Raw genomic sequence first — 20811 nt, forward strand, 5'->3', positions numbered from 1 at the left:
TTTTCTTCCACAATTGATGACATTCCCCATTTCTGAGTTTCAAGCTTTGAATTTTAGGGGCAGGGAGGAACACAGACAAAAAATTCCCAATTTTTTAAAAAATGAATCCATGTTGGGTTTATGTTTATCATCAACTCTGCGTTTCACCAAGAACATTTTAATGTGAGAAGGTCCATTCAGAGAATGGGTAAAGGGGCTCCAAAACTCAGTCAGGCGTGGAATGACAGAAAATTACAGGGTCTATATGACTTGAGACATTCGTGCTGTTTCGAATATTCTGAGGTTCAAGACTCAGATCTACATCTGTCATAGAATTTAGCACTATATGTATATTTATATATAATTTTACTCATGCTAATTGGATAAACAAGGACTTTGGAATACAAAGGGAGTAAGAGAGTCTGGCAGTGTGACATCTGAAAGTCGAGTTAGCACAGCAACACATGGATGTACGTAAGTGCCTGCCAACTTTCATTTTCTCATTATTTCAGTCTATTGTCAGTAAGAGAACTTCCCTGACTTGGGATTTACGGTCACATACGTGGGAAGGGTTCTCCGCCACTTAATGCCTCTTTCAGCTCACCTCTAGGATGGGCATCCTGTATGCCTAGGAGTGGCAGGCTGGTGCACTACTGAAGGACTTGTCCTTTGATTAAAGAGAACTAGCAGACTCATCTAGTTTTGCCTCTCTAATCTTTAAATTGTTAACGTGTCCCTGTTCTGTTTAACATGGAGACAAATAACAAGGCAGTTAGTTGCCACAGAGCATATGGCATATTTAAATGGGACCTGCCAAGGCTTTGGTATGGAAGAAGTTCACTTTTATTGGAGATGTATAAATGTTCCGTGGCCAATACAACAACTAAGATATGTTAGAGTACATGTCAGGGGTAAAATGCTTATGTACCCTTCTGGTTTTGCTCCAACTACCTTTCTCTTGTGTCAAAACAATTTACCATAGATAGAAAGGTGGTTCCATGCTGGCCCTATAGTCCCAGTCTGTACTAGGAGTTTGCACACACAGAGCAATGTTTGACTAATAATTCTAATTTATAAACCATCAACAATCCTAAAAACAGATTAGCTAGCGAGGACTTTTTGTGACAAATACCATGGCACTTTTCCATGCCGAACCACATAAAAGGACTCTGGGTCAGAAAAATGCATTCATTTAGGATCAAGTCTAGCAGAAGTCCCACGATTGCCAATGGAACAAGAATAACACCCCTGTTGCCAGACTTTTTCTAGGCAGTGGGTGGCCATGGATAGAGTGCTGTCCCTTCCCCCACCAACATAGTCTCTGTGTTAGAAGTTGATTTCTGTTGAAGTCCAGCAACTACACAGTCTCAGGATAGCTGGCTATCAGCCTGTACTTGCATTCCTGCCTTGACTGCAGGGGCTCTGACAGCAAAGGTAACCGTGATGGTTAACTTCACTCCTGGTATGGCACAAGTCTGGTGGAAAACCTTAACAACTTTGGAGACGCACACTGAGGTCCATGAACAAAGCACACAGGGAGCTCTAAGTCACGTCTGTCAACTCCCTGACACTGCAGGGCTATGGGCTCAGGCCTCAAGTCTAAGCAATTTATGTGTGCCAAAAGTTACCCTGAGTTATTCAGCAAGCCAGAGCTCTTAAGAAACACGAGCAGCCAGGTTCCTCTGAGCCAATGTGGTGATCGGTGCAGCCTCTTTTCTTTGAGCACAGACCTGGACCCAGGTGAGGGGAACTACTTAGAAGCTATAGAGAGCGCCACAAATGCCCAAGTAAACTACCTTACTCTGCAAGGTCAGTGCAAAGCAGGTAGAGCAAAGCTAAGGACTTGAGAAACACATTGATCCTGTGTGGAAACCAGTGAGGGTTTCAGCTACTTAGAGGAAAGAATCAAAAAACTGATGCACTTGGCCCATGTGTTGGGTTCACCAACCTGAACATATATTCTCCTAATCAGAATGCTGTTTTCCAGCTGAACAGAGCTTTCGCATCAAGCAGGCATTTTGAGGAAAAAAAAAAAAAACAACACAACAACTGAATAATTGAAATAGAAACATAATTTTGGAAGATGATGAAAGTTAAGAAAATGGGAAGGGACCAGAGGCATAAAATACTGTATTTGCCAGGTCCAATATTTACTTCCTCTAGTTCCAGAGCTATATGATGGGTGGATGAAGGTAAATGAGCCTTATTTATAGTAGATTTATGTAAATACAGAAGAGCTTTTCCAGGACCTACATATATTCACCAAATACGAAAACTGTAGTAAATTATTACAGTAAAAATGTCAGAAGCTTCCCTGAGATCAGCAAAGAAAAAATCCTTCCTTCTTCAAACCCAGCTACATAGCCCCATCTCATATGCTAATACCCTTACCCTCTGCTGAGACCCACATCCACAAAGGCATGGGATGAGCTTAGCAGCATATCCTGAATATCAACACCTCTGGATGTTTTACGTTAAAGGGGAAATTTAAGGCCCGCTCTCATGCCTTTTGATGCCAACTTCTGTCTTTCATGGGCATATTCATAAAATACATGCTGCAGTTCAGTGATGACTTTTCAGTCAAGCTAATGCAGACTTTTGCCAAAAGGGTTGGTCCCATCCGTCCCTTCCCATGTTTGCCGTCTTGTGCCAGCACCAGCATTTGTGCCGATAGAACACACACTTCCCTGACTACAGGGTACAGGCAACAGACAACTGATCCAGGTGGAAGCTAACTTTTTGTTGTTGTAGAGCGATTGCTGAGCTGTATCTCATAATCCAATATCTAGCTCCCTTTCTTCACTGGTACCAGCCTTTTTATGAATGTACTACATAAAAAAACCCCATTTGTTTAAATAAGTCCAGTTCAGACTTACTGGACAAATCCTGTGGGCAGTGAAGACTGTATCTGATACGTATTAATGCTGTGTTGCACGGATGGGTTGCCCAAAAGAAGCCAAGAGCAATTGGATTTGCCCCATGGTGAATTCCCCATGCAAGCACAGTTCTTAGCTATTGCTGGTGCTTCATTTCCCTCCTGCGCCTGTTGGTCCTGGTATAAGAGATACCTTGGCTTGGGCACAGGTATGGCAGTATTGTAGGTATGTCACATTATGCTCCGCTTACACTCAGCTGACATTTGCTGTGGGCTAGTGAGAGAAGGGGGAGGAGGAGAGAAGGGGAAAAAAGCCCATGAGCAGAAGCTGCAGGAGCTCACAAGAAAAGACCCTCCACCAAGTTCTGTGTCTCAGATCTGCTGCCTGACTCACAAAGCTTCACACATTGATAGTCTTCCCTGCTGAGCTGAGCTATCTTCCCTGCTTACCTTTGATCATAAGTAGTGCATTAACTTGTATATTGCAGTATTCTTATTTTGTGTCTTGCTAATACAAGGACGTATAAGATGTGGACTAGATTCACATGTGCTCTCACATTCCTTTCAGAAGGATGTAGAAAAATCAGAACGTAGCCAGAAGTCTCAATCTAGTTTGATTTTTCTTTTCATTAACACTATCTAGGAGTCGCAATACGTAGGGTATTGTAGACCAAAGTTTATAGCACTGCATTTAACTACACCTTTCACACAGCTCATAAAACAGATTTCCAATAGCTGTAATTTTAAATTTGTCTCCTTGGATGCAGTGGAAAATGTGACTTTCATGCTTTTCTGTATGTTTACAGCATCATAAATAACACACAGATCTGAAGTGTTTTAAGTACATCAATATGCTATTTTAAACAAAGTAGTGAAAATATGTAGCGTATAGTGTCCAGTTGTTTTTACTTCTTTCAAGGGTAAGATTTCTCCTGCCTGCCTAACTTTTAACTTTGCGTAACTTTAAAAATTCTTTATGTACTGCACCTCAAAGTAAAAGGAGTTCAAAGTTAGATGAAACCTAGGTGAAGAAAGCAAGCATGAAAAAAGCCCGTGTGGTATTGCTACTTACTGCAAGTTTCAGGGTTTATGGAGTTTATACAGTTTCAATAGACTTTTCACCAAAATTTCAATCTGTGATAGGTTTAATATCTAAAATCTTATGAAATCTTTTGACAAAATAATCTTTGAGTAGATATTTAACATGGGAATAACTTTCGACGCACCAAGAAGACTTTCTGTTAGGTAGTACTGTTTGATTATAGTGAGTCTCCGTAATTGCAGTAGTATGTTTATTACACTGTACAAGTTCAACGCTTTTATAAAATGAATCATTGCTAAAAAAACCTGCTTCTTATTTAGGATTATATTAGTATCATGCGTTATATAAATAGCTGATAGAGTGTATGGTTGTTAAATTTAACTACTGATCTGATAAAAAATATTTTAAGCAAATTGCCATCTTTTACAGGTTAAAAGCTGGATATATTTTCTCTAAGGAATGGCTGTGCTCTAGCACAGATTTCTAAGCATTTCTGAGCCTCTTCACATGCAAGAGGACTTGGGGTATTTTGTCATAAGCGTCACTCATAGAAATTGAAAGTCCTGAATGTATTAAAAGATGGTGTGGTCTCTTAGTCAAAAAACGCAACTGGTGTTCTTGAACGTTCTGCTTCAGTGAACCCTTCACACGCCACACATGGAACCAGTAAAGGAGCACTGTTTCTTTCTTGAAATGGGCCATGCTGTTTCGTTTGAAACAGCATGTGTTTCTGCTGGGTGTTCTGTGGTTCTGTCTCAACAACATTACTCAGAGCTCAAATACAGCAGGTATCAGCCAAGGAACTCTCAAGTATCAGAGGGACGAATAAATCATACTTTCAAGAGACACCCATCCCTTTCAAATAGATACACAGCTATACATCTGAGGCATGTCGTGCTTGAAAGAAATAGTTTAATCTTCTCACTCTTCCAAAAATCGAGATGCCAACGGACTTCCAGTAACAAATTAAATGAAAGTCACAGGAGAGGGATTGAGGCCTCTGTCTGTATTGCTGAAGATCATAAAACCAATCCCTTTCCCCGTGTCTGTACCACTGGTGACCTCTAGTGTCCAAGGAAGAGAACAGGTATTCAAAGTTTCTCCAAAGCATTTCTTTGCAAGAACATGAAATACAGTAGCGTCCTTTTCTTCAATGCTAAAAATTCTGACATTGGCTTTCAGTTGGCAGTATTTTAAATGCAAAGCAATAATATAGAAACTTAGCGTATTAGGGGAAGCAAAAAGATTTATGCTAATTGTAAGGCTATAGAAAATTACTTATTTTTAAAAATGAGTACTGTGCAATTATATTCACATTTGGATCATCTGTTTCAGGCGTTTGTCACTTCCTCACTCTGTGAAAAGGAACCAAACCTACATTGGAAATGTCATGCTTCAGCCAGTGCAGACTACAGTGCAGAGGCTCAAGATGGCCTCCAAGGTATGCATGAGGTTTAAGTAGGTAATGTTATTAGCCAGTTGGCATTTAGCTGAGAAAATGGGATGCCTAAGTACCTACTCAAAGACCACAATGGTTCAGAGCTTGAGATTTTAGTTATTATGACATTTCTTTTAATATAGCACACTGTGACATGAGATCAGGCTGTTATTTCGTATGGGAAGGCATAAAGATAGGAAAATGTCTCTCTCATATTTCCTTCACAACAATATTGTTGAATGGAGATCATCCTGTCATCTGTGGGAGCGATGGGCAGTTACAAAGGTCCAGGGACTCCATGTCACTTAGGCAAAGTGCCTTGGTAGATCTAACTTCTGAAGGATGTATGGATATCTCCCTTGAAGTGGATCTCTCTACATCACTCAGACTTCAAGTAATGAGAAATTTTCTTTGGCTAATGTTAACTTGGTGATGTGCAAATAACGGGTAATTCATGTTTAACAGTGTTAACAGAAGTGTATTAAACTATGCTCTGCGAGAAACACACTAGAGAGAAGTACTAGAAAATTATAAATAAAGGAGTTAATAACTGAATATATGCATTAATACTTTGTAGATAGGTATTGTAATAGAAACAAGATAAAGTACAGAAATTATGCTTACAGCAGGGCTGGGAATCTCAGATCTCTCCCTCCAAGACTGTACCCTAATCAACAGCAAGAAAAGTTTTGCTGTTGCATCCTGCCCACCATTCTTAAGCACTTTGCTGCACTGTAATCCAATTTTAAAAGAAAGACTCACAGTAGTCTCCTTGGTGGTGGTAAAGGACACTGGCAATGTGGACTTGAGTCTTCTTATATTGATAAAGGAATTGAATTTCTGAGTGCTCTGAAACATAATCTGTTACAGGAGAGGTGGGCAGTTGCCCTCTTCTCTGATTGCATTTTAAAAGAGAAGGATCCTGAGATGGATTCTTAATTGAAAATCCTGGATGAATGAAGGCATCTTCCTGCAGCGCTATGTCAAGTGTCTAAGCTAAAGAGGGGCGCAGTGTTGCACACAGCCATTGCTGTTGCAGAATGAACATTTCCTATGAGATGGTAGCGCACAGGTCAGCGTGGAGGCTCTGTAGGTTGCCACTCCAACTTGCCTTCATCTCACTCATCACCGCACAGACATCTTCTGCAGAGTTCTGGTGTTTTCTCCAGAGATCAGATGCCTAAAACTCTTAGCTGTTTATTGGGACTGTCCTGAGAGGGCTAATGGCCTAAGGTCAAAGAACTTTAGCACTATAGCTATTGAACATCTCTTGAGTAAAAGCATGTGTATGTATGTGTGAGAGAAAAAGAGAGTGTGGGAAGAAAAGGAGATGTGTACAGAAGCTAGTCTTCCCTGTAATATAAACCATGCCAAACCCACTTGCACATAGAGAGACATAAGTGCAATCTTAAAATCTGTGTGTTGGGTGGCAAAGCCAATTACATGACTTCATTTCTGACGTAATGTGATGACTATGGGCAGTGAACACAAGCCACCTAGCTACAACCTTTTAAGCTTTCTGCAGCTTATATAAGAACTTAACAGGACAGTAAATTACAGTAGCGGACTGTATACAAAGTACAGCAAAACTTTGGAATGGGGAAACTTTTTATTTTAATAAAGGCATAGGAAACAGCTTGAATCTTAATTCAGATGTGAGCAGAACATTCTTAAGGTAAACATTTTTATGCTGTTATCATCTTGGCTGTCTAGCAGTGGTCCTCTGACTAGGGTCTGTAAGGTGGTAGCGATCCAGAGTGCGGCACATGTTGCCCGAGGAACACAAGAGGCACACTTTCGGAAGCAGTACAAGGGTACAACTTACTACCAGTGTGTATTGATTCATGTGTCAGAGAAAGGGAAGTGCATTGCCATAGTTAGCCCCTTTACCCCTGAGAGCCTGTTCATCATCCCTGCTTGTAACACGCAATTTGCCTGTCATGCCTGACATAACCCAATGAAGATGAAACCTGCATTAGTCCCCATTTTTCAGGAGAGTCTGTGAAAAAACAGATTTGGGGATTATTGATCTATCATAGTAGATTCTCCTGCTTATTCTTACAGCAGTTTATTACTAGGCTTCCTGTAGGGGCTTGATTCAGTTGCCCACCATGTGTAGTGCCACTTGGCATGTCTTACAGTACCCTAATACTCTAGAAGGCACATATCTGCCGTATGTCCTGTGTCATACCTAGCAGCCATATACAGCTGAATCTGAAGCTTGGGAACTTAGTTTGAGGGATAAGTCACTGTTATAAATTAAAAAAAAAAAAAGTTACACAGAAAAATAGTACTCATGTAGTAAAAGTGCACTAGCGGTGTTTTAAAGAAAGCCAAAGCAGTGCTCTGGTGGGGGCGTCACTGTTCAAGCACCTGGAGGCTGTGGGTACCTTAGACCTATTCGGACAATAGCAGCCTCTTCTGAGGGTTCAGAGGGGATATTTCCTGCCTTTAAGATTGTGTTAGTGACTGGATCATCCATAGTCTGAGCCAGAATGAGAGTAAAAATCACAAGATGACTCATTATGAGTGTAAGGATATAAGATTTATAGTTCTAGAACTTTTATATATTTTCAGTTGGAATCCAATTTCCTTCCAAGTGCAGTTTGACAAAAAAAAGCAAGTAAAAATGAACCATTTTAGGCGACACAGGAAATGGGTCAGTCAATGTTCTCAACCAGCATAAAAATTAGGTTCCTAAGTAAGTATGCTCAAACTACACTTACTTACATTAAAATGTATAGCTATCCTCCTTCTTGACCAGAAAGGTGGAGGTATTCAGTTACATCAATTAGCAAGGTAAAACAAGATAATAGTTTTACATAAAATTTCCTTCTTCCTCTTTTAAATAATAATGAAAATTTGTAATTTAAATCAGTCTTGTCTGAGCTGCATTCAGTAAACCACTGGTCAGCAGAAGGAGCACGACATGGAGTATAATTCCTGCTCCGCTCCTCTATGGCTCAGAGCAATACAGACCCAGTGCTGGCCTCTGAAGACCAGGGTAAGCACACGTGAGGAGCAAGCATCCTTTCAGGGGGTCTGTGTCACGTTTTATTCTTCTGAATAACTAAGTGTACCTGAAAATTTGAAACAACAGCCTTCAGGCCATCAAGAGCTATGTAGGCTTGCTAAACTTTGGTTTTATTATTCTATTCCACTCACACAACTGAGAAAAACAAATCAGGCACAAACCCCCAATTTTGAATAGGTTAAATCTACGAATGTTACAGCCATCAGAAAAATGAAATGCTTTACTCTCTAAACATTCCTACTAAACATCTGGGAAATCTTAGCTTAAAAATAATGCAGCAGGCACAATGGAAAATCTTTGAGAGTGATGACAGCTCTGATTTCACATGTATTTATAATCCTGCACTTCGTTTATTTTCTTGGGATTTCTGAATTTGACAGAGACAGATATCTGAAAATAACTGACATGCAAGCTGTCAGCCTCTCCTTAAAATGTGTGGTCAATAGATCAAGGGAACTAAAACACAAGGGGCTCAATGTTATTCTCCGTTACAAAATGCAGAGAGGATGAAGCATTTTATAGTTCCTGAGTGAAATGCTCATATGTGAAAAAATAAATAGCTGACAGTCTCTCACTTCAGCAACTTGTATATGGTGCTGAATTCAACTACCGGCAGTCTGTGAATGAAGGACTATGCCACTGTAAAACAAACATGGAAGCATGAAAATGAGAGCTGTTGCTACAGGAGGCAAACTTTCGTCTGGTTTAGGGGTTAGTTTTTCACCAGGCCTGTGAAAGATCCTCCCTCAATAAATGGGATAATTTTCTGGAATAACTTCAAGAGAATTTAATTCAATATACAGATCAGTCTCCTCTGTTCCTATAGGCGTTATGGGGAATCCATAGCTTTGGCAGGTAGGAGGAACAGGGCAGACCTAAGTGAAACTAAAAATGCTTTGAGACAGAAATTTTGTGTTATACATGTCTGCAGTTTCTAGTATAAAGAGGACAGTTTCTTCAAATTAAACAACGTTTGGTGCCCTAGTACAGACAGCTGGGACAATGAGTTAATGTAAAAGGCCAATGTGTTACTTTTCATTCAAAAGGCAAAGAAAATAAGATGAATTTTGAAGTTCTTCAAATATGAGGTGGAAGACAGCAGTGATTTCTGCTTGCTGTCCACAATACTGAGACTTCTTGTGTGGTGTCAGTAGTTATGCCAAGGTAAGCAGGAAGAGGAATGAACTACTTACCTCCACTTCCTATATCCGCTAGGCGCTGCATAAATTTTTGAGAACCTACCAGTAAGTCACTGCGGATCAGACTAGGCAAAATTTCTTCCACATGTGACAACCGTGTTGCTCGTTAACCACCAAGATTCAAGAAGTCTGCTCTGTTCAGTTATCTCAGTTGTGGGTGATGGCATTGTTTAACACGAGTACTGTACAAGTCAGCAACAAAGGGCAATTAGCTCCGTGAAAACCTGCAAAAGAGGGATCCTGGCAGCTCGTTCCTCAGGGGGATAAGTCCTGCTTCCTCAGTGGACTAACTTTGAGGAAGATTCAGCAGGGGTATCCCTGGACCTCCTCCTCAGCCTTGCTTGGAAAAAGAACCGTAAGTGTGGGTGTACATGTATATATGTATGAGGACCAGAAAAAGAGACTGGTAGACTACAATGTGTATGACTTAATCTGCAGCAGCAATGATTTTGAGTCACCTTATAGGAAATATCTTGTTACAAAGGTCTGTTGGTTTAGGAGGTATGCCACTTATTACTTTAGAAGTAAATAGAAGCCGTCTTGCAAGTAGATCGTTAAATGTAATACAGTTTCTAATTTAATGGTTATTATTTTTCTCAATCATAATTTTCTGTTCATACCAATCTGCTACTTTGCATCATTCACAGCTCCCAGCCACATACAGTAGTGTAGACATGAAAATCAGTGTGTGTGACACATGATGCAAAACCTGCTATTTACAATCATGTGATACTTGAGAATTTTCTAAATATATGGAGGGTTCTGCACTATTGAAAATAGTAACAATCAAATTCTGTAAGTAGAACCTAACCCGCTATGTAGGATGCAAAGCAGTGCTGGTAATACTGAGTCATGTGAGTGCTTCCTAGTGAATTCTTTTTTTAAATTAACTTTAAGAGGTCTGTTTAGAAGATGGAAAGAATCACACATTGATTTGTTTTAACATAACATAGCATTACTATGAGGTACAGGGCAAATAAGAGAGGTTTTTTTCAATTTACAGCTTGAACTTTCCTGTTGGCAATATTAGTCTGCAAAAATCCAAAATTTTAGAACTTAAGGCTGTATGTTTTTTAAATGCTGTAATAAGCCGTTTCATGATCACATGACACTGACGTCACTGGAAAAATCTTTAACTATTCAGACATTTTGCACGTTACTCTGAAAGGATAATTTCATACTCTTCTCCAGTACTTGTTGCCGAGAACATTTATTACCAAAGACAGTTGATTTTTTACAGCATATAGAAGCCAGCTTCTTTATGCACAAATTTGGAGACAAGCTTTCTGTCCCATAGAGCTAGAAGTTTTCATTTCATGTTAAATAGAATTACTTCTATAGGCTAACAGGCTGTAGAAAGAGAAGGGGCAACTTTTATAGTACTAAGATACTATACTTCATTGCTTTTTGTTCTTCGTACTTGATGGTACTCTTACCTTTTACAATTCAGTTCCTGAGGGACTCAATTGCTAGTGCAACTCCACTGATGCTAACAGCTGATCATTTCCTATGATTTCTACTAAGAATAAATGAAATTTGGCATACGTGGCCAAATTCATATATAAATAACTTCTACAAAACAAAGCAATTCTATTTGATTTGCCATAGGTTTTGTGTTGTGTTTGATTTCAGAGATATATGATTTCAGTTTAAGCACCCTACTTTGTTTTTTAAAAGTGGAGTGCCACAAATGCAGCTGTACAGTACTGCTGACCCACAGATCCCAGGATTTCAAGGCTCACTTCAGCCTCCAGATGACAAAGGGATGGAAGTCTGGGAAATATGCCTTCTCAGTTAAAACCTGTTTCTTGCATATAATACACCTGGGAACTCTAAAAATCCTGGCTGTGGGGCTACCTATCATCAGGCTTCTTATGAGCCTGACTTCTGTGCATTCCCATGTCCAAAAGAATCCACATGTATATCTGTCATGAAGTGGCACGCTCTGGGAGCACGGCTTTCTAGGCAGGCAGAAATTTAATGGTTTTCTATCAGAGATTTATCAGCACTGAACCATTCCCAAAACTATTTCCAAATCAAAACATTCTAACACAAACAGATTGTAGGTTTTTTTCTCAAACAATTCTAATAGGAGCAAACAAAGCAAATCTCAAAACTTAGGAGAGGAGCTAATAGGGAAAGGATCTGTACCTGTGGCATAACATCTAATTGGTTGCTGCAAAGTATGAGGAGAAATGGAGATACAGTAGTCACCAACTATATAATTACGTGGCCATCTAACTGGCACTGTTTATTAGAAACTGAACTTTCCAAAGACAGTGTGTAAGAGAAAGTAGTCAAAAACCCCATATATACACACACATATATGTATATATCTCTTTTTCCCTCTTTTGTAACACTGTGTAGAACTTTCATCATTCAGCAAAGTGTAGGTGATCTAGTAGGCATGATGTTTATTGGATATGAATTTGGTACAATGCACAGTGATCCTAAAGCATTACATATGTTTCTGCTTTAAACCTTTGATCTCTGTAAAGAGATGGAAGCATCTCTCCTATATACACTGCTTCACCCCCAGTGCTTCCTTCTGAAAGTACCTACGTGACAGGTGGTAGTTCAGGAAAGTTCATGAAATGATAGGGATCAGTACTCCCTGGTAAGTCACGTCACCTAGATGAGGAGTCTCTCCTAAAGAGGAGGTCTGGGTTTTTTGGTACCATTTTATAAAGTGTACATTGGAAAGAGATTTTGTCAGTACTGAGACATTTTTGTCAGGGAACAGTGGGCTTGAGGGTTTTACACTTTAAGCCAGGGGAAGCAGAAGCACTGTCAATACAGAGCTGACCTTTATGGGTTCCAGAGCTCCTCTGTGGTCCAAGGGAAGCTTTCTGTTATGTTTAGTTGCAAATGAGCATCCTACGTATTTTATATACCCTCTTCCTCTCCTGTGAGTAGGTGCATTCATTATTTGTACCTTTTCCCTCCTCAGTGTTTACAAGTGAGTATCTGAAGGTAGAAAAGGTAGGCAGAATGGACAGCTTTTAGACAAGTTAACTAGATGGTCAGACTTCAGGCAAAAGAGGCCAGTCTTTCCTAGGATCCATCTGAACTGATGGACATGCTTTGGCACTTTGGAAATTCACAATGCCTTTTTGGGGCTCTCCCTCTGAATTGCCTCTTTTCCATTGGCTGTAGAAGGAGCTGTGGTTCTCCACTTGTGTAGTGAATTTGCATGAATAATTTTTTTGGGTACATAGGAGATGCATGAAGATACTAATTTCTTACTCCAGTAAAAGTGTTCATAAGATATTATTAGAAGGGACAGAAAACATAATTGTTATTGGAGATATTCTTCAAACAAAGTTTGAGTCTTTGAAAGAAAAAGAATGCATAATGAAAGTGGTTTCTTGTGCTGGTTAGCAACAAACTTGGAAGGCAGAAAACTCTGTGCCAGCACTTCTTACTGCAAAGGTCTGCTATGACCTGATAAAGAAATGTTCAGAAGAAAAGATAAAGTTGTGTGCACTGAAAAAAAGCTGTTAACATAACATTGTTGCAAGCATTATGCCGTCTTGTGGAATGGAGATGTCTATCCAAATGCTTGTTACTCCTGTTTGCTTGGTTTTAGTGCCATTTGGCAATCTTATTCATATAGAGAGACTGTAAACAGTTGTGGGTTTTTTTGTTAATATTTGGTGAGACAGCAACTTGTCACTCCTGAAAGTCTAACTGGTATGTTTTTCATGTGTGGAGGTTCATGGCTGAGGAACATCCAGGAAAAGCCTATGAATAATGAGTTGTAGTACAGTGCATGAGTCCGTGGAGACACAAGTATTCCATGTTGTACTATTGTATACTTTGAAAGAAATAGTCTCAGCAGAGAAAGAGGGTGAGATTTTTGACAGCGGGATGGTGGTTTGCCAAGTGAACTCCTTTTGCTTGACAAATTTATGTCCTTTTTATTTGAATTATCAACAGTTAACTCAGCATCATCTGCGATATACCCTTGGATGAAGTACATACCTGTGTCAGACCACCTGGAACATTGACCAACAATTTTGAGATGCACTTGGGAAGCAGCTCTGGAAGGCATAATACTGTTTCTTTAAATGATCCTAAATAACTAGGTATGTAACTAATCGTTACATTTTACAGGCTGGCAATGTTTGTGCTTTGAATACTTATTTTTATGGTGCACTGAATATTTAGGAATATATTATGATCTGTGACTAGAGCAAAAGAAAATGGTTGTCTTTCGTGATCAACAGGCATTTCACTTCCATGTGTCCAGGCTTTTCCATCGGTGAAAGTATACATTTTCCATGCTTACAAAGAGCTTTGAGATCTACACAAAGTCTCTCTGTAGGGGCGACATATGAGAGTATCCTCATCACAACTAGAATATTTTGGTAAATGCACAGTTCAGAACTTGTTTTACGTACGAATAGAACTTGCCATCTAGCTGTTGGTTGCGTAATTTTTGTGCTCCCTGCACACTTCACTTGGCAATAAGTAAATTCTTTTCAGGACATCCAAAGCTCCTGGAGTTACACAGCCTATGTGGTGTATAAGCCCTTGTTACAGCTGTTTTAGGAAACAGTCTGATTCAGCCAATAAGCAGCTCAGGAAGTGATAAGTGCAACAGGGTTAGGCTTTGGAGGTCTGTTGCCTCGGGGGGTAACGACCACGGCTTCTTTGCTGTGGGGACGGTGACCTGGGGATTTTTCAGGTTTGTTTTCTGTCGGTTTTGCCCTTTGCCAGATACAAAAGGAAAAAGTGAAGATGTGTAAGACAATACCTATGTTCATTCTGTTGTTTACAGGTGAGTGAACATTTCTTTATATTTGTTTTCTCAGCTATTACTTTCTCTTCAATACTTGTAATTACTTTTTGAAGATATTCCTAAGTATACTCTAAATGTTAATTCATATGACGTGATCTATAAATCGTTGTACAATCATTGAAGGTGTTTTCTCTATGCATTATTATATTGTATGACATGAATGATTACTTTAGTTACATCTCTATCAGTAAGATATAACTCACTTAAAAAGCATACAATTATTTTGCCATACAGATATCTGTAGCACCCCTAATAATAAAGCTTCAAGAATAAGTTGGGTGGTTGTATTTTAGAGAAATCCCCTGCAGGTACAGAAAGATACCCATGCCAATAAAAGGTAAGACTTCTTGCAACATTAGTCATCTTAGATTCATTAATAAATGACGAAAATAAATGTTAATATCAGTAATGATCAATATTCTAACAATCAATAGTAGAACTAGAGAAATGACAACAGTTACAGCTCAGCCCTTTTTTTTTTGTCAGCACTGCTAGTTACAGGTACAGGGGCAGTATCTCAGTGGTGCTGCAAAGAAAGCAAAAAATTGAATTATTTCAGGCCATTTAACAATAAGCATCAGGTCTTCCTAATTGTCCCACAAAGCCTTTAGTAAATTTACTGAGTAGAAGTGAGAAGGGGTGGTATCTCACTCTGCAAGTTTCATGAACTTCTTCCCAACTGCACCATTTGCATTATTAGGACTGGCAGGACCCCAGCCCCTTGTATCACTTCTGTCTAATGAAAATGCTTAATACTCAGAATTTGTGACTGGATATGATATAACAGAGACCCCTTACATCATTTGTGTCTAATATTAGACAATAATGAAAGGATTTTATATTTAGCAGTTAGAATTTGTGACTGATTGTATCGGTTTATTAAATTTTCACTAGAACGTTGTTTCCTTGTGAAAAAAGAAAAAAATAGGTATAGGTTGGTGCAAAGACGTAAGGCACTTTCTTCTTTACGCCTCTGTCCCACTAAAGGCACCAATAGAGGGAGAATTTAAGAAGGTTCTAAGAGGTGGAGGGAGTTGGCTAATGGGCCTTCTTATCATGAATGTACATGTGCTCTCGAGCGCAAGCCTGGCTGAGAATTTATGCCCTCCCTTTTCAAAGGAGTTCATGGAGATATGTATATCATCAGGCCCACTCTGTGGAGCTGTGCTCTTCTTGGCAGAATCCTGTAAAAGCTTCGCAGTGACAAAGCAAATTTTTCTCCTAACCACTGAGCAACTTAAACCCATTACTAACAAGCGTGGCATGTTCTGAGAGATAGAGTCAGCATCTGCCTGTAAATACTGTTCTTTTTTATTGCGACATCATGGTTGCATCTGTTTGCTCCCTTCCAGGGAAGCTGTGGATGTTACGCCTAGAGATGATACTATAATTCCAGACAGAACTTTGTAGATAAGGAGATCTCAGGGGACACCAGAAGTATGTAAGATGTTTGATGGTGGTAATTTTTTTTAACTTGTATGTCCAAGAATCTCACCTGGCACAGCTTTGTCCCCCTGTGCTGTTATTTCCCATGTAGAACCTCCTGGAACTTCACTGGCTAAACTTGCTTCCGTAGAAGAGGTTTCGTTTTGTTTTTCATGTCACAACTGAGACTGTGTAAGAAAGCGTCTACTTAATGCTCCAATAACTTAACAAAGGGTGTAGTTTTCCCCTCATCCTGTCATTCAGAAAAAGTTCAGGGAAAGTATCTTTCACCCCTCTCCAAATCTTCTTTTTCATTAATTTGCAATTGAAGTTGAGGAGGAATGTGAAAGAAAGAGTGCTTTCATTTGTTAACTAAAGCAAGCTAATGAGTGTCATCATCTGTATTAATGTGATTGTTTCCCATTTGAGAAGCATATAGGGCAAGAGGAACAGTGAGAACAAGGATGAATATCAATAAACCACCCAGGTGAATTTAGCTGCCATATCCTATCGAGCCCCACCAAAGCAAATTAAAATGGTTTTGCTAATTTTCACAGAGTGCCCAAATGTAGTAAAGGCTATAGCTCTGCTACTATTCCTTTATGGATTTAATTTTCTTACTCCAAAGCAAGGAAACAATGTCTGAGAAGAATACCTATGAAAATTTTTTTCTTAAGCTGAGTAAATGACAGTCTTGTTTTTTCAAAACTTTTTCTGAGAAATGTCTTTAACAATTTCAACTGAAATGCTCATACAGAAAAGTCAGATGGAGGGAAACATTCCAAACGTAAAACGGCAGGCAAGATTGGATTTCATAACAGAAATTATCAAAGAACCTTAATAATAACTGATATGACATACTCCAGCAATAATTTTTTTTTAAATTTAGGATATCTTTGTAACAATATGGGTGGCTCTGCAGAGACCACAATGTCATCAAGCTCATCAAGCAGTTCCTCACCTGCTTCCGAAGTCATGCAAGGTCCTGTATCAGAAACAACTCCACATGGAAGCAATCACATTCCAGGTCTGGTTTTTTATATGTTGCTTCTCCAAATCCTGGGTCAGTTCTTCCCTCAGTAGGCACACCCAAGTCTTGTGAATTCACTGTTCCATTTTTCCCCTGTTGTTTTCCACCCAATGACTCTTTCTATCCAAAAGCCTTAAAAAAATTGCAAACACAAACAAATTTAGCAGCAATATAACCCTGTGATTGATTTAAACAGATTTCCCCTGTTTCTACAGAGGTGGAAGCTGAAGCACAAAGAATATTTCAGACATCTCAAATAACACAGCCTAAATAATTGTCTGTCAAGAAGCAGAAAATACGTCACTTAGTATAAAATGTCAGGCACTTTTCATGATCTGTGGATAGCCTGGTATTCTGTGCTAAAGGAAGAAAACTGATGAGGAAGATAACAGCAGAAAAAGGCCCCAGAGCCCTGCTAAGTGTCTTGATTCTTTCTGCGACACCCATCTGTGCAGGATCACCAGCACCTGCCTCTGTGTGTGTCTCAGGTGATAACCCTGCTCCTGGGGATCTTCCTAGAGGCTTTATGAAGCGACTGCTTTCGCAAGCCCCATCTTTGCTCTTACGATCCCAGCTACGAGCTGCATGAAACTTTATAGGTACAGGCCAGGCCTTCAGAATGCTAATGCTTTCTTAATTCCTACGTTTGTGAGGCATTGTGCGGTGGTGGTCTCTGAAGCAGCTGCTGGGGCAACGTTGCTAGCTGAAGAGTCAGGAATTTTACCTGCCCTCTTTCTTCCTCGTGTCTTCTCTGTGCTTCTTATGCCGAGACACTACTCAAGGCTCAGTGGTGAAGGTGGAAGAAAGGCAAAAAGAAGGAGGAAACTTTTGGCGGCAACAGTCTTATCCGCTTGCTTCCTCCTTCCTCGTTCAGCATGGCAGGATCTGAAGAAAGCTGCTGTTCTGACTTGGACTTAGTTACGCTAATTATAAATATATGTAAATGCACAGCGCTCTAAATATATGAGAGCTCTCCGGCACACGAAGCCTTACCTGCCAAACAGACAAAGCACCTATGAAGGACGGTAAACAGAAATCAGCATACAAGTATGGTGAATGTAGGTAAGAGTAGTTAATAGCTGCCATCTATTATTTTGGCAGGAAATAATGAGTTAGTTTCCTTCTAACACCTGACTGTAAATTCAGTGCTTTGTAATCACCAAAAAAAAGGTAGGGAAAACAGCTTTAGCTTCATTACACAGTTGTACCATTTCCTCATGTTTCTAATTTTCATTCTTTTCTTTTTAACAGAAAAACATCTGCCAGCTCTATTAGGTAGGTTGACAACTTCAATATATATACTTCTGCTTAAATAATATTTTTATTTACCTAAGTTTTGAACTTTTAACTTTTTTTACTGCAACTGGTTATTGAAAACAAAAGCTACATATGGACTTGCCTACATTAGCCTGAAAAAGTCTGTTTTTATAAAGGAGTATTACGCTCCTTTCTCTGGTGATTTGAGTAATAAGAATATCACTATACTAGACTAAACCATAGTAATTTTCTTTCTTATTACCACAGGGGGCTTTTTCTTTCAGTAAAATCTGTAGCACCAATAATATTGTGAGCAGAAGTAACTGTTGGTATATTAAGATTGGAGATGAATATAGCACATGCTTTGACTGCCAAAAAATCATTGACTGTAATGAGCTGTAACATGCTTGGTTCATTTCTGTACAAATCCAGATTTGAATGAGATTTTTGTTTGTAGGAAAAATAAAGATTCTAGTGTCACATACAACCATTTTATGCTGCATAATTATCCACCACAAATGTAGGTATTAATTTTTTCCTTTTCTTAATGGCTTAGAATCATGGGTACCTTTCTTTTTGCTCTTCCAGTGGCAGGAATCAGCATTTCATTTGTGTTCCTTTTTGTTCTTGTAATTGTTGGTGTTTGGTATGTACAGAAAAAATCAAAGGTAAGTCCAAGTTTTTACCTTTGGATATTTGTTTATGTATGTCTATTCATCTGTCTATGTTACAGAATATGAAGTGTCGGCTTCCCAATTTTTTCACTTTTCACTCAGATTTCTGGTGTTCATTTGCACTGTAGTTGCTTTTCCACTGGGATTTTTTTGCCACTGGATGGCATTCTTAAAGTTACTCATCTGGTAATCAACATTTAATTTACCTCAGCTGACCTCCCTTCCTGGGTAGTACCTGCTCATATTTGAGTAGGAATGGTTCCTGGTTTGCAGTTTTATTCTCCCTTTAATGACAGTTTTTGTCATTAAAGGTCCTGCATCAGAGATGACAATTGAACAGTTCAAGTGAGTTTTATCTGTCTGAGTTACTTCGGATGCTATAATTATTTTGCAACCACAGTCTTACCTGTGATAAGTTAATATTGCTAAAAATTAAAATATTAGGTAACTTATCTAATAAGAATAAATGCAGTAACAGTTACTATAGATTCAGGTATGCAAAAATAGTCTACTGTATTAATGAAACAAGTTAATATAAGGAAAAATATCAGCAGAACTAATACTAATATTATATTGACATTATTGATTTTGTATTTGTGTAGCTCAGATGTATACTGCAGTGATAATAACATATTTGTATTTCTTGCACAGGGAGGTTCGGCTGAAATTAATTCTGTCCCCTCTGGTGAACCTGGAGTGTCCTTAAAAAAAATTTCAACAGATGAGGACCAATGTGAGTGGCCTTTTGAAAGAGCATTACAATGACAGCGGGAGAGCTGTTGCATGACCCTTTGGTCTGTGCACCTGTATGGCAGAACCACGCATGCAATGGGAATTCGAGTTCGTAATATTCCCTTTTTCAGAGAGCGTTTCAAATCACTCCAAAATAATTTGGAATGTCAGTTAACAAGAAAATCCTGTAACCAAAAGAATCTCAGCCAGTGCTATTAAGTAAAGCATTAAGACTGGGGGAAACATTAAAACCAGGGAGGTTCTTAAATGCCACCTGACATGGCATGCGTTGCCTGTAGCGTAACAAGAGAAAGGTCAAACTGCTGCAGAGCCTCAAGCCTTATAATCTCTTTCCTCATCAATACCGTAACTAAATCCAGTTCTGAGAACTGTCTGATACTACGGACTCTGGGAAACTTAATCATTGGTATTTATGGCCTTTGCTGTGTATTTGATCTGTTATATATTGCAATGAGGTGTATTTCCATCCTGCTCTTATTTCAGTAATATTTTTCATGTTTTTCTTTTCTTATGTCACTTTCAGGAGGAAAGAAGAAAGGAAAGTCCTCTCAATTGTAGCTATTTAAACAGCACTCTCAAAAAAGCTGTATCTTCAAAAAAGTTAAATTCTTGAAATTAAAGAGATTCTAGTTACAGAAAATGGCACACTTAGGCTATGTCTGTTCTAATAAATTAAACCTGCACAGGAACATTGCTACTGTTGAGGCTAGCTGGAACAGTCCTTGTTTATGCCTGCATACGTGTGAACTACCTATTAGAAATGGCTCCTGGAAGGCTCTAGCTTCCAAAATTTGACTCAGGCTAAAACCAGTTTGCCAGCATAAACAGTACTATTCCAGTGCCTGGGAGTTTCCTAATCATTGCTTAATTTACTAGTTTAGATATACAGTGTTATTGTTTAAAGCTATTTTTAAATGACGTATTTGATGTACCTACTCATTCATTTATTGACAGTTATTAGCAGTGATTAATCAAAACTGGCCACTGCAAACTTTCATTTACTCACTGTGCTCTGTTTTTCTGCTGCATTGTACCTGTCAAAAAGTCAAAAAGCCAGTTGCTTGAATATAAGGCTTGTTGCTAAAAGCTTATTATGGTGCCTTAGACGGGAGCGTGAATTTAGAGTTGAACTGCGTTGCACTCTCACTAAGTAGACGCTCTCATAGCCTAGAGTAACAGAATAGTCTCACACCCTGACCTTAGGCCAAAGCTTTTGCATCCTCGCTGAGTGAATGCAGAAATCACTAGTGCGATGTAAATTCATATCTTGGTCTATGGCTCTGCGAGGCTGTGTAAATTAA

At 39.1% G+C, this 20811-nt stretch overlaps 1 protein-coding gene across 2 annotated transcripts; it reads left to right on the top strand.

Annotated features, from left to right (window-relative positions):
* Positions 1-5282: 5282 nt before the first annotated feature.
* Positions 5283-20429, top strand: LOC143159776 (uncharacterized). 2 transcript variants are annotated; one of them, XM_076337130.1, is made up of 8 exons: positions 5283-5337; positions 13507-13655; positions 14290-14350; positions 16686-16823; positions 18078-18101; positions 18672-18751; positions 19409-19490; positions 20034-20429. In XM_076337130.1, coding segments are annotated over exons 3-8 (366 nt in total). In that variant the 5' UTR covers positions 5283-5337; positions 13507-13655; positions 14290-14310; the 3' UTR covers positions 20036-20429. The 2 variants fall into 2 exon arrangements, with proteins under 2 accessions (XP_076193245.1, XP_076193246.1); XM_076337131.1 differs by lacking the exons at positions 5283-5337; positions 13507-13655 and adding an exon at positions 15724-15808 and having other exon boundaries at positions 14166-14350.
* The last annotated feature ends 382 nt before the right edge of the window (positions 20430-20811 follow it).

This window comes from Aptenodytes patagonicus, chromosome 4 (assembly GCF_965638725.1).
Source record: "Aptenodytes patagonicus chromosome 4, bAptPat1.pri.cur, whole genome shotgun sequence".
NCBI lineage: Eukaryota > Metazoa > Chordata > Aves > Sphenisciformes > Spheniscidae > Aptenodytes > Aptenodytes patagonicus.